At 36.9% G+C, this 13595-nt stretch overlaps 1 protein-coding gene and 1 long non-coding RNA gene across 4 annotated transcripts in view; both read right to left on the reverse strand.

The window, feature by feature from the left end:
• LOC149049493 (uncharacterized) overlaps positions 1 to 13595 on the reverse strand; it is a 153929-nt gene that overhangs the window by 117180 nt on the left and 23154 nt on the right. The window lies entirely within an intron of this gene.
• LOC113680738 (angiopoietin-related protein 7-like) lies at positions 4222 to 9467 on the reverse strand. Its single transcript, XM_089195292.1, has 6 exons — positions 9420 to 9467; positions 8035 to 8112; positions 7390 to 7470; positions 6897 to 6968; positions 5965 to 6348; positions 4222 to 4902 (listed from the first exon to the last, which is right to left on the reverse strand). Exons 3-6 carry the CDS (start codon positions 7409 to 7411, stop codon positions 4628 to 4630), a joined length of 753 nt encoding a protein of 250 aa, XP_089051418.1. The 5' UTR covers positions 7412 to 7470; positions 8035 to 8112; positions 9420 to 9467; the 3' UTR covers positions 4222 to 4627.

The raw sequence follows: 13595 nt of genomic DNA on the forward strand, positions 1-13595 counted from the left end.
TGAATTCGTGAAAGTTGGCAAACCCAGGAAACAGTCCAAGGATTTTAACAAGTTTGGGACTGAATTAATGTATCTAATTTTTTTTCACAAATATCATTCATACACAAAAAAGGCTTCCACTACTTCATTTATTTATTGCACAACATTTATCTCAACGTTGTCGCAAAACGTTTAAAAATTTACCCTAAAATATATTTGGAATGAAGTCGATTTAATCTAATCATAATAGATGCCCATAGGAAGTTTAGATCCAAAACTGCATAGTCAGATGTAACTCACCAGTTCAAACCTTCTTTAGCAGTACTATTATCATCTGCACAAGAAAAAGGAAGGAATAAAACTTAAATATATTTTAGCTTCACAGTTGTCAATCATATATAATTGTTAAGAGCCCATCTCTGGCCTATTTTTGGCTTCTACATGTGTATAAAATTATGAGCTACTGTTAGCAAGCGCTATGTTGCTACTACCAAGTCACAGGGAACTGGAAAGTAAATGGATCGTTTAAGGTTGGACTCACGAGTGTGATATGCATAACAATATAAAATCGTATGAATAACAACGATATTTCCATGGCACACAATCGTTTGAGATCGAGACATGTAAGTAAAGAGCTGTGAGATTTACCATATTTAAGGGTGGTGATAATAACGATCATCTATGACAATGATCATGTATTAGGGAAGAATAGACTGGCTTACGTGAAAAATCGCCGATGCGTAGCGTGTAATCAACTGTCTCATTCTCAACACCAAACCATTTGTACTCATCGTGAACAGTTTTGCTCGTATTTACTCCCAGATTCACGCGGAGTTTATTTTCTGTCTTGTTTCGCGTCAGGCGGTGGATCTTTTCCAATCCAAGCCAATATTCACGAATGAGGAAATTACCGAAGCCATCTTTGTAGTCAACCCAGCTGCGGTTGAAATCAACGAAGCCATTCAGCCTCTTCTGGATCACTGTCCATCCTCCACCAGCCCTTGTCTGGTCGTAATATACATCAAAGGGAGGTTTTTCATCAGGATAGATTGTGTAAACACCGCTGATTCTTTGACCGCCTTCGAAAAGCTCAGCAAAGTTCTTGGCTGTTGAAAAATTACAATAATTAAATCTTGTTTGGTTTGATGAAACACATCAGGGAAAGAGCATGAAGCAAAGAAAGACAAAATCGTAAAAGTTAAGTAAAGAAACGAGCAGCGAGTGAATGATCATCACTTTTTTAACTGGCCAATTTAATTAAGTGTTTGCCACTTTGCTGATAGCTGTCTTCTACGAATCAGATTTACAACTCAAGTGTTATAAGAATATATCAGAGAACTTAGATTGTTAATTACATTTCTCGGATCCTCTGTTGTTGTTGTTGTAACTTGTTGAGGGTGCAGGAGTTGAAGATAACATTTGAACCGTCAGTGAATATGTTACACTGAGCAGCGAATTGAAATTTTGTGAAGCAGACATTATATGATGAAATTTTTCTCCAAGCTTAAAGCTGTATATTTTATGATGAAGCACTGTTGTAGAATGAAGAAATTTCAACTACTTAACCTTTTATTCATTCTAAGGTTGTAAAACTGTGGGCGTAATAAGAATATGCTCGAAGGCAACTCTATTTCCCGGAAATACTCTTAAAGAAGGATTTTTAAACATTGCTTCTGTATGTCATTTCTCGAATAAACGCAGGAAGTTGGACGCTGAAGTTATCAAGTGCAATTAAATCGAAGTAAATAGGCGTAATACTGTAGACTTAAGAAAGGGGTTTTATGTTCCCTGGGGATTCCCGCTAGGTCAATGATGGAGGTGCACAATTTCAATGGGCAACGTAAGCCTAAAACTCCTTTAAAGTAGTGAAATGTGCCATCAAAAGCGCGCTACACTCATATTAACCAGATAAAGAATTAAAAAGACAAAGTTCTAGAAAGCTGCTCTGTTTGGATCGTTTTACTTGTTTCATTTTTGCAGAACAACGTAAACTCCCTGTAATTGACGAACAAACTGCTAATTAAAATGGTAACGAAATTCCAATTTTGCTCTTAGATTACTATTTGATGTTGTTTGTAGCCAAGCATGAAAGTGTAATGTCATAAGAATAGATATTCTTGAGTGGTGACATTAAGATAATTTGTTAGGTTCTTGATTGTTCTAGTAGATCTGATGTCGGCACAAGATTTAATGTAAGGTGGCATTCTCAGAATGTTCGCCTTGATTCCCAAGGTTCATGCAGTTCATATAATTATTTGTTCTTCAAACCTGTACACTCACTTTTGCAAAATGCTTGATATAGAAATTTAGACCTTTAAATATGTATCTAGAAATCAGTTTTCTGGTTATGGTTTGTATACATAATTTTTTTTAGACAGTTATCCTACCGATTCAAAGTATCAATCAAACTGTTCTAAGGGTTTAAGTTTTGCTTATTTTTGGCTTTAGAGAGAAAGAAATGTGTATAGTAAAATAATAGTGCAGGATTCAAAGGCTGAAAAACATGATTGTTGTCAGGTTCCATTGTGGACTCTGAATAAATTGTACTGCTAACATCACTGTGCATCAATAAACTTATTGAGAATGATTAATAGAGTGCTTATCTTGTTTGGGAGAGGGAAATGGGACAAAATTCTTTTAGAGCCTTCATCATGGTTGAGACTAGGAGGTGAAATCCATTGGATCGAATTTGAAGAACAGTGATTAACCGAGCGGCGGTAAACGCGAGAAAATGCATGCCTTGCACGAATTAATTCGAATACACCGTTGCAGAGAAAATACCGGAAAATGCATGTTTCTACTGGTTAACTCCAGTGAATAGGAAGTTGGAATGCGCAAAGCCGCTGTGAATAGCAGAATAACTGTTATTTTCCATGGGTTAAACGAACAGTTATAAACTGTAAAACGCCGAAAAATGCGTTTTATCGAATTTGCTCGAATTCACCATTGGGAAGAAATATTGGAAATGCATGCTTTCGACTGGAAAACTCTTGTGAACATTTCGTTAATCGTGCGAAAAATGGTTCTGAATAGAAGAAAACATGACATTTTCTATGCGTTATACGAACAGCAAACATGAAATCATTGCATTTTCCTGCATTTACACGCATTAATCTTCCAGGAAAATGCGTGTTTTCAGCTGCTAACTCCGGTGAGTTCGTTGTTGTACACTGGGAAAATGCCGATGAACAAAATATGCAGAAGTAGAGCTGTCATGATCGATGGCACGCTTTCGAATCCTTAGTCGCTTGGTTGAAAATTAATTAATATGCTGGTCAGTTTCTAGTGAGTTTTTTTTCAAGGTTAAAGACACACGAAAAAGTAGAAATTCATCAGATATTGCAAAGTGCGTAAATTTGTCTAAAGGATTAGAATCCTCCGTTTATCAAATTTCCGGTTGCAAAACTCATCAAATTTAACGCTGTGATTCAAATCTTTCTCTGTATCCCCGGTTTTTCATTCACATGTCAGGTTTCGCCTCATAGTCACTCAAAAAATACTTGCATGTGAACGCGACGATCTTTGCTTACCAGGTTTTCTCCCGCTTACATCTGATAACAAACATCTGAAGTTTTCTACCTCGGAACGATATACCACAGAAAGCATTTTATGGACCGCAAGTTTTTCGACTTATTGAAATTAAAGATATGTGGTAGTGACTTTCACAAGTTTTTTTTGTTTTTTTTGTTTTTTTTTGTTTTTTTGTTTTTTTGTCAGAAAATTTGTTTTTTTTCGTCCGCTAAAGTAATCATCGCTAATGTTTACATAAGATAGTTAAATTAATCAACAGCCAATAAACTTTAACTGTTCCCTCGGTTGTTGTTTTTGATCAGTATGTGAAAGTAATCATCGCCAATGTTTACAAAAGATAATTGAATTAATCAATCGAATTAAATCAATCAGCCAATAAACTTTAACTGTTTCCACTGTTTTTGCGTGTCATCAGCATTAACAATTTAAGCGATTCACCTTTTTACGTTTGTGCTTGAAAATAAATATTTTAAAGCTTATTCGAAAGATAAGTGTAAACAGTCACAAGGTTGGTTTATCGTTTATGCGCGGCCCAGCACTTCAAGCCTGGATACACTCGATGCCAAAAAACAACCTCGTTCTCAGGCTATGTCCACCATTTTGCTTTACTCCGATTAAAATCTGCCATGTGCACCTATCGTGCATTTTCCTGCGGTAGAAAAACCAGACCGAATTTCTGACTCATCATCATCATCCATACGAATACAAAAAGGTTTTAAGATTTCATTTATTTACTACACAACATTTATCTCAACGTTTTCTCAAAACTTTCACAATTGACCTTAAAATAAATCAGTTAGAATAAAGTCGATTTAACGTAATTATAATTAATTACTCTAGAAAGTTGTTTTTAAATCTAAAACTGACAGCATAATCAGATGTAGTTCACCGGTTCAAGTTTCAGCTCTACCAAACAAATTTTGCGTTTTGTTTCCATCAAAAGACTCATCAAATAAATCACGTTGCCTGATAACTCGTAGATAACCTTATCAAACCCCCCGAGAACATTAGAGAGTCTTGTAAGAGGATCTGGTAAATTATTTCATATAAACAATTGTTTCATGACACCAAAAAATCTTCCCGAAGAAAAAATTACCGGTTCCTCAAAGAGAATGCTCTAGGAAAAGTCTGCTGGTCTGACTTTCATTTCAGATGTTTTGGGGTCGTTGTTTTTAGCTTTAGGGTTTAATTTTGCCCAGTGAATTGTGCAATTACTTCCAGAATGAGGACAGATGCCGTTAAGATTTGAGTTAACAGTACAAACTCCATCAATGTACAGGTACCACCAGCCTCCCCCATATTTCCGTGCACAATCATGATCAGCTGGAAATCTATTCCACGTACTAAATAACGTGCCATTATGACCGGAGAGAGAATCTTCAACAGTAGCAGCTGCACAAAAAAAGGAGAGGAACAAAAAGTAAACTTAAGGAGGCTCCATAGGGTTTTTGCTCAATGTTAGCGCGCGCGCCAGCGCATTGTTTTTCTAGAAAATTTTGTGTTTTCGCTTTTCTAGGTTACTAAAAGCTATCAAAAGGGCGATGAGCAACGTTCGGACTATCGTTTGCTGTAGTAAATATTATCAAAATAATTTTCGCTATTAAGCTAAGGTTCCACGAAGAGAGGCGCTCGCCAGTGATAATTTGGCTTTGATTTTCTTCAGTTTGCTTAGGTGAATTTCCCAAAATTTTCACAATATGCGAAAATTGTCCTGTCATCATTTAAAAGCCGAAAAAATAGGGGTTACAGAGGCAGTTTCAACTCTATTTGTAATTTTGTGTTTTCTTCCTCTATCTCAAATTTGGTCTTATCAATTTCTCTCATCAACAGGTACTGGCCCAGAAAATCTTAAGAAATTCCAACGAAAGAAACGCGATCAATCTTGCTCGAAAGATCCCCATTTTCTCAGAATAGAACTTCGCCAATGTCTATATCTGAGCGTGCGTAAACTTTCGAATCTGTTGCTTCCTCTGTCGCCTTTCTATGGAGCCTCCTTAAATATATTTTAGCTTCATATTTGACAATAATCCGTAATTGTTAAGAGCCTTTCTCTGGCCTATTTTTGGCATCTACGTGTGTATAAAATCACAAGCTACTATTGCTTGTGGAGGTAGGTGATGTTTCAGAAAATACTTTTGCATTCCAAAGCATCAAAGTTACAGAGTCAAATCTGACACCTATTTTTCTATACATCCTAGGCCTTTGTGTCACCTGATGGATTCTCTACCACCAAGTCACTGGTAACTTGCAAGGAAATGGATCGTTTAGGGCTCATGAGTGTGATATGCATAGCCATATACAAATACACGAATAACAACAATATTTCCATGGCATACAGTCGTTTGAGAGACATGTGGGTGAATAGCTATGAGAATGACTACATATGCAAGGTTGGTGATAAAAGTGATGATCCATCAAAATTATCATTCATTGTGAAATAGTAAATTGGCTTACATGAAGTATTGCCGATGTGCAGCTTGTAATGGGCTGTCTCATTCTCAATACCAAACCATTCGTACTCAGCGTGAACAGTTTTGCTCGCATTTACTCCCAGATCCACGCGGAGTTTGTTTTCTGTCTTGTTTTGCGTCAGACGTTGGATCTTGTTCAGTCCCAGCCAAAATTCACGAGCGAGGAAATCACCGAATCCCTTTTTATAATCATCCCAGGTGCGGTTGAAATCAGCAATGTTACATAGTCTCTTCTGGATCACTGTCCATCCTCCACCAGCTGTCGTTTGGTCACAATACACATCAAAGGCACCTGAACCATCAGGGTCGATTGTATAAACACCACTGATGGTTTGGCCGTACTTGTAAAGCTCAGCACAGTTCTTAGCTGCAGAGGAAAAAAATATACCTCGAAGTTCTATGCCACGTGAAACTTTGCAGTTGATCGATTTAGCTCAAGACACAAATTTCGCTCATTTGTTTGTTATTTTCTTAAAGTGAAATTACTATTCCTCAGTCAGATCTGACACAGAATTCGACAAGTCTTTAAGATCGAAGGAAAAAAAGGCGTTTCTTTGTCCTGTCACGAGCGAGAGGCCAGGTAAACAGATTGCGAATTTGATTTTTCCAGAGGGTATTTGAACCGGAACCTTCGGATCTCCACCACTGAGCCAAATAGACTCTACACTGCTGGTTTATCAATCGCCAATGATGCCTAAAGCCCGATAATGCAATTAAAAACAGTTTCTAAGATTTGGACTGTTTTCACCCACACTTATAAACTGCGTACCGTATTCGCTACTTTCAACGGTGTTTAGAAAAAAGAAAATAATAATAACGATAATAATAATATGATCACTATACGTGATCAAAGAGAATTTTTCACAAATTTCACTGATGTTCAGCTCCACTTAGGAAAGTTGACCTCCAACTTACCTGGGATTACACGCGCTAGAGCTAATTTATTTACTGCCCAACACATCGCCAAAAGCAGCAAAGCAGGATTTACTGAAACAGAGGTTAATGCACCATTAAATTTCTCACTCACTTTTCTTTATAATAGGTTGTATTGTTGCACAGATTCAGACCCGAGAGATAAACCTCTTTAGACTATATAAATGCTCAAACGATAAATCAGGAATTCACGCTGCATTATGAACAGACACGTTGGGACTCATATTCTCCTGATAGGGTGGTGTTTCGTATCATCCTGCGAGAAGGGGTTGGAATATTTTCGTTTTTCCCGTAGTGGACCGTGCCTTTTTAAAACTGCTACATCGGAGAAATTGTCGGAAAAACTAAAAAAAAAGATAATTGGAATGGTGAGTTTTTACCCAAGAACCGAAGAATAGTTAATCAGCAAATTGCTCTCAAGAACGATTTAGCGTAATTTTCAGGATGCACAATGTCCAATAAAATAGTCACTTACTTATTTTTCGACCCTTAACCATTGTACACTTCCGGAATGAAATGCTTAGTAATTAGGCCGGAGTATTATCCAGAAACACAGCTCATCAAAAATAAAGCAAACCAAACATGAAGAAAAAGCAACAAATCAAAATAAGAAATAAAGCAAAATACACGGACATGTCAGTGATGATTGATGGATTGTGTAAAGATAACAACATTCTTTGTAGGTAGTTCTATCCGTGTTACTGATGATATGTGGAAGGGCTTGTGCGTTCTAGGGGTTGGTAACAAGTCTTGGACATTAAAACATACACGTACCCACTAACTTGCTAATAAATGGAATGAAAAAATTAAATACACACAAAAAATCCAATGACTATGTCTCAACGAATTTTTTTTTATGAATCCCTAAAAGAAACTATTCAAATCGAACGCTAATAAAACTAAGTCAGTGTTTGGAAATGGAACGATGTTACGATCAAAGCTAAAAGCTGATGACCATCCAAAAATTAATTCCAAAAAAAAGGAGATGTTTAGGATAAAACTGAATTCCAATCAGGAGTTTATATATTTTAGATCCTTTCCATCAGAGACCATATCAGTCATATATGCAAGAAACGTTTCCAACGCGTAGGTGTCCTACCGTCAACAAGAAATCACTTACCTCTCACAAAGAGAATATTATTTTATACGGCAATATTGAGCCAATATTAATGTATAACGGAACGGTCTGGGGAGTAATCTAAAAAAAAATAAAATCAGACACAGCTGTCAGGGTAATCCTGTGAGTAAAGAAGCGATAGCAGAGAGAAATGAATTGTGCGCGTCTCGTGTACGCTGCTCAATCGAAGAAACGGGCTAATGCGTAACCTCTGTTAACGCGATCAGCTTTGAAAATCCTTTATCGGATCTCTTAAGATAGGCGGAAGGAATTCCCTCACTTCAGTTATTATACTGCAAAAAACATTATCAGTACTTGTAAGATCAAGCCTCGCCGTTCGAATTGTTAAGCAACGCATTTTTAATTATTCAAAGAAAAAAACAGATAATTTCTTTGGTTTTAGCGATATGATTTACGGTGGAAGGGGGTGAATTCAACGGACTCGCCAACTTACCAAAATGTTTTTTAAAGTGCAACACTCAACTTTGCTAAAATTTTTACAACGAGCAACAAATTGTGGAGGATTAAGCAATAACATGAATTCAAATGACATTGTTTAACTCAAATTTAAAGAAATATTTTAGGGCTTTACATTCATAGCTATGTTAATCTTGGGAAGCGGATTGGAATGTTTTGAACAGCTTTTAGAAGACATGCTTACTCTAACCAGTCAATGATCGATTTGCATCGACAACATTAGTTTGCAAATCAATTTTCCGAAGGCAGATAATATTATTTTAGACATACAGGGCAAAAAACGTCACTTAGCAGCTTACGGTCGGTCTACACAGTGAAATATTGTGAAAAAGAAACTGACAAAAGGTAGCTTAAAAATTCCGAAACCAGCCGCATACGTCAAATTGCCTTTCTTTTGTAGAGGTCGTGTCTAAGATTCCGATTAGAATAGTAGCTCGAAAGGAAAGAAACCGAACCTTTGCGGCCTGTAAGGCACTGACGGGAATTTTCAAATATTCCTTCTCTCGAGAGATGCACGATGCAAAAGGCAGTGGTGACCCAAAGAGTCGCGCTACACAACTTCAACTTCACTTAACAGTTTTATAGAAACTGAGATATTGAGCTGTAACATGAGGTTATTAGTTTATATTCTCTTGGTTGTACTTTGCTTTGTGTAAAAGGATTTCATTAAACCATACCGTGGCATCCTGTTACAAGCAAAAGAAAATCTGCGATAATACATTTGGGAAGCAGAAACCTGTTGTGGTGTCACAAGACGTAAATTTCTCCACTAATCAGACGACACATATACATGTAGAGTTATAAACGGTAAGGAGCGTGTCATATTGTAATAAGTCAAAACTCTCTAAAGATTCGTGAAATTACAAGACTAGTAAAACTCTTAAGATATCTGCTTTGAGTAAGTTACCTACCTCAATCTTCCTTTAACATCTGGGGGACTGTCAGAATTGCTCTGTAAAATTTCTTTTATTCAGCTGTATAAGCAATGGTCAGCCAATCAGAGACTCCCCTACGGGACAGGGCAGTTTTTTTACAGGTTGAGTTAAGAAAACAGGACCCTCCGTCGGATTTGTCGGTGGAATTATTTGCGTAAGAGGCTTGGGAAAGCCAAATACGCAAACGATAACAAAGGTTTTATAAAAAAGGCTCATGTTCTTATAGCTCTACAATTGTCTTTTTTGCATCATGGAAAATTCAAACCTTAAAGAAATTTAATCCTGGATTCAAAACATCTTAGAAGATGTTCTATGAAAATGAATGTTCTGTTATGATGTAACGTTGTGTGTCAATGAAAAAAAATTGAGCAGAATTTAGACTACAACGATATGCCTCATTGATATCCTTTTATATCTTAAAAGTTGAGGGAAGTTGATGACACAAATACTTTCTTAACAGACGCTTGTTTGGTGTTTTTACCTAAAAAGATATGGCACTGTAATTATTATCTACTGAAACTTTTTTCGCATGTCAAAGCAATTATTTTCATCTAACAAGAAATCACCCAGAAAAGGCCGTTGGGTCTCATTTTTCATGAATTAGGCCTTTCTGTAATAATTTGTAGGATGATATGTCATTTCTTTTAGTTACCTTGGGATAGCAAACAATGTTAGCGATTAACAGGTTATAAACTGTTGATATTCTCTTGTAGCAATTTATATATTGAAAATATAACATATAAACAGCTTTCGTATAAATGACTAAATCATTGAAATATCACAAGCGCCTTAAGTTGATGACTTGCGGGCCTAATCACTTTTCCGCTTAACAGATACTACCACTGTACAAATAATGTTACTGTGATGTTCGTTCATGAATTCGAAAACAAATGAAAAAACAGTCAGTCAGACAACGATTGTCTCCGCCATTACATGGCAAAGTGGGATTATTGAGTCTGAGGGATCAGTCAATAATCATTTCCTTTTTGTTCGAAGCGGGTTAGTTTAGAGAGTGGGAAAAGAATTAGTCTTGTTAGCTCAAAGCTACCTTTAAGGTGCTTAACATGTTGCGTCAATGCGTCAAATGCCGACTTAGCCGGAAATCTTATCACATTACGTTGTTTAAAGAAAAAAGAGCCCGAGGAAAACTCAAAATTCTACTTGTGAGCGCCTTTAAGATCGGGGGAATCAAGAGGATTTGAAAGAATCTAAGAAACCTTTGCGGTGATCTCTATCTTTGATGATATCATAGGATAGCGATAAGCTTAACATCTACGTAATTTTATTTCATTTTGTTTGTTTGTTTGCTTAAAAGTCAGATAAATTGACGGCCAAACTCTAACAGAAAGATAGCCAAATTTGAAATTGAAAACTCGATATTACTCTATATCACTGACGGATAACCGCCACGTGTAGCACCGACCCGAGTGCTGTATCTTATTAAGTACTTAAGACGCAGTCCAAACGGGCGCCAAGTTGCCAAAGGTGGGTAAGACGGTCTCATGTAATAACACTGGTTACCAAATTACATTTTGGAATATTGCGACACTGATCTTATCATCGACAGCAAGAAGATATCTGAAAGTTGAATATCATTGCATTCCGTTATTTTTTTTTTCTTTAAATTTTTCTTTTTATGAAAATGCTTGTGGCCCAAGATAGAATGCAAAATTGGAAACAGTGTTAAAAGTTTCAGAATGTTAATCCGACTTGAAGTCCCTAACTTCAAAATGTGACATTTCGCGCTTATTTGAAAGCTGTTGCAGAATCCCCAACTACGCCAAGGAAAATCTCCGCAGAGTGTAGTTTCGACAATCAATAGGACTGTATCTTTCCGATTTCCTGCGTTTATTTACGATCCATATAATATCCGAACTTTCTACATTCAGTCGTACTCGATCTTTTTTGTCACAAGATAGTGATTCTATTTATCTGTTCCACACCTAAACTAGGTAAATCAAGATTGACATTGCTTATTCGTGATTTAGGGGCCTATCAGCACTAGCAGACAAAACTAGAATTGTCCCGAAAAAATCAAAGGACAACTTTGTAATGACAAATTTTTGTCTCCTCTGTTGCATCCGCGCTAAAAACGTCGAAGCTTTCAAAAAGCTGCTAAATTCGATTCACTTCTGGATCTTGTGCGGCCACAATTATTAGTCTGGTGAAGCGGCAACTGGAAAATTACTCCTGACCACCTTTGTAGGTTGCCCCGGCTGAATGAAAATTTTTTCCTTGTTGGTCTTTATAGGGTGGTACATTCCAGCGCCTGATCTGCTCATATGGCTGGTCGCTACAATTCGCCAATGGATTAAAACTCCCATTACCGGGATTCATCATAAGTTAAAGTTGTAAGATCTGCGAGTTTCGCAACGAACGACAATTACTTCAAACTTTTGGTAAGCTGAACACAGTTTAATTATCACACTAATGGTAGCGTTTACGACAAATGATAAACAAGTTCATCACGGTTTTGTTTATTTAGTAGATTTTGCCAAGCTTTTACCCGAGACAAATGTTGTCGGCGGGTGCGTTTGAAAATTAGTCCGCTTTGGCGAAAAACCATCCATACTTGTAAGGTGTTGGTAATGACAGATAATTTGCCTAAATAAACAATTTTGTCGCTAATGTGGATGGGCCCTTACTAAAATCGCAAATAATTTCCTTTTGAATTTATTTTAACAGTTGTCTTCCATTATACTCCGATCAACACTTTTGTAATTTACACCCGCAGGCACGCATTGTTTGCGACATGAATGGCACATCACGCAACGTCACAGGATGTTCCAACCCAAACGCGCGCGCACAATTTCCCTGGACAATTCTTTTTCTAATTATTTCAGTATAAGTATAATCTTTATTTAAGCACGAAACAATTCATCAGCAATTACATTAATTAAAACTATTTAAAAATTAAAACACTAACTAATATTTAAAAGCTGTTTTCCGTGAATGCCGTGCGTTATAGAGTGGCATTGATCTTGCGTTTAAATAACCCCAGAGACTCTGTGTTCCTTATATCACATGGAAGACTATTCCATAATGTGGCTCCACTATAGCTAAAGCTTTTTCGATAATAGTTAGTGCGAGGTAGAGGAACATTGAGTTTATTTTCAGAGTCCCTGAGGTCATAAGCAGAGTTACGCCATTTAAACTTAGAATTAAGATATTCAGGAGCTAGCCCGTGCAGACATTTGAAAACCATGGTAACTCTATGAATTTCCTGCTGGCTTGTCAGATTTTTCCAACTTAAAAATTCAAGTAGCTTAGTTGCATCGGCATCATAGCTGGAAAATGTCAAAACACGGGCTGCTCTAATCTGTAATTTCTGCAGCTTATCTCGTAGCGTTATCCCACAGCTACCCCAGACAATGTCACAGTAATCAAAGTGAGGTTTTACTAAAGCTTGGTAAAGCAGATGTAAGGTCGATGCTGGGATCAGATGCCTGACTCGCTTTAGGCACCCGATACCCGAGGCAATCTTTTTTGTTAATTTTTCGATGTGACTATGCCAATCGAGCCTATCGTCTATAATCACACCAAGCGATTTTGTAGAAGTAACCTGGCTCACCTGAGTGCTGTTCATTCTAATTGTTGGTGAAGCTGTGAGAGTACCCAGTTTCAGACATTTATTGATTTTCTATATCACGAACATTCTTGCTGCAAGTCTGCCATCACCGTGCTACGCTCAATTATAAACCTAAATCTTAAGTAACCCAACTGTCATCAAACCCTTAGCTTAATTAAAAAAACGAAGTGTCACGTGATATTACATTACACGATTGTCGCGACAAAAGCTTAAAAAGAAAGTATAAAGCAAGATTTGTGACGTTCATCTATTTCTCAAAATGTAGACATTTCCTCAATAGGCCCTTCGACACTCCATCAATACAAAACAACAGCGAGAACTGTAGTCACGTTTAGAATTATCTTCCTAGAAATTTATGAAAATGATCCACGAGGCATAAAATGATTTCTTCCAATCAGCTTTATTGATAAAATCAAAAATAAGCATTGTTAAAAGAGCTAAACATAAGGTCAACTTCTCAAGCAAGTAAGGGAAGGATAATGCAAACCCCCCTCCCAGTCGAAAGGTCGCGATCTACATCTTAAATGATTACATCGTGTGACAAACGATCAAACAGTTTATTA

This window comes from Pocillopora damicornis, chromosome 2, assembly GCF_964200805.1.
Source record: "Pocillopora damicornis chromosome 2, jaPocDami1.2, whole genome shotgun sequence".
Lineage (NCBI taxonomy): Eukaryota > Metazoa > Cnidaria > Anthozoa > Scleractinia > Pocilloporidae > Pocillopora > Pocillopora damicornis.

Bases quoted from the DNA above. Each gene is read 5' to 3' on its own strand.
- LOC113680738 (XM_089195292.1), bottom strand. From the start codon at position 7,411: ATGGTTAAGGGTCGAAAAATAA. The intron at 6,969-7,389 runs GTAAGTGACTAT...CCTCTGTTTCAG, and splicing joins GGTTAAGGGTCGAAAAATAA to TAAATCCTGCTTTGCTGCTT. The intron at 6,349-6,896 runs GTAAGTTGGAGG...TTTCCTCTGCAG, and splicing joins TCTAGCGCGTGTAATCCCAG to CTAAGAACTGTGCTGAGCTT.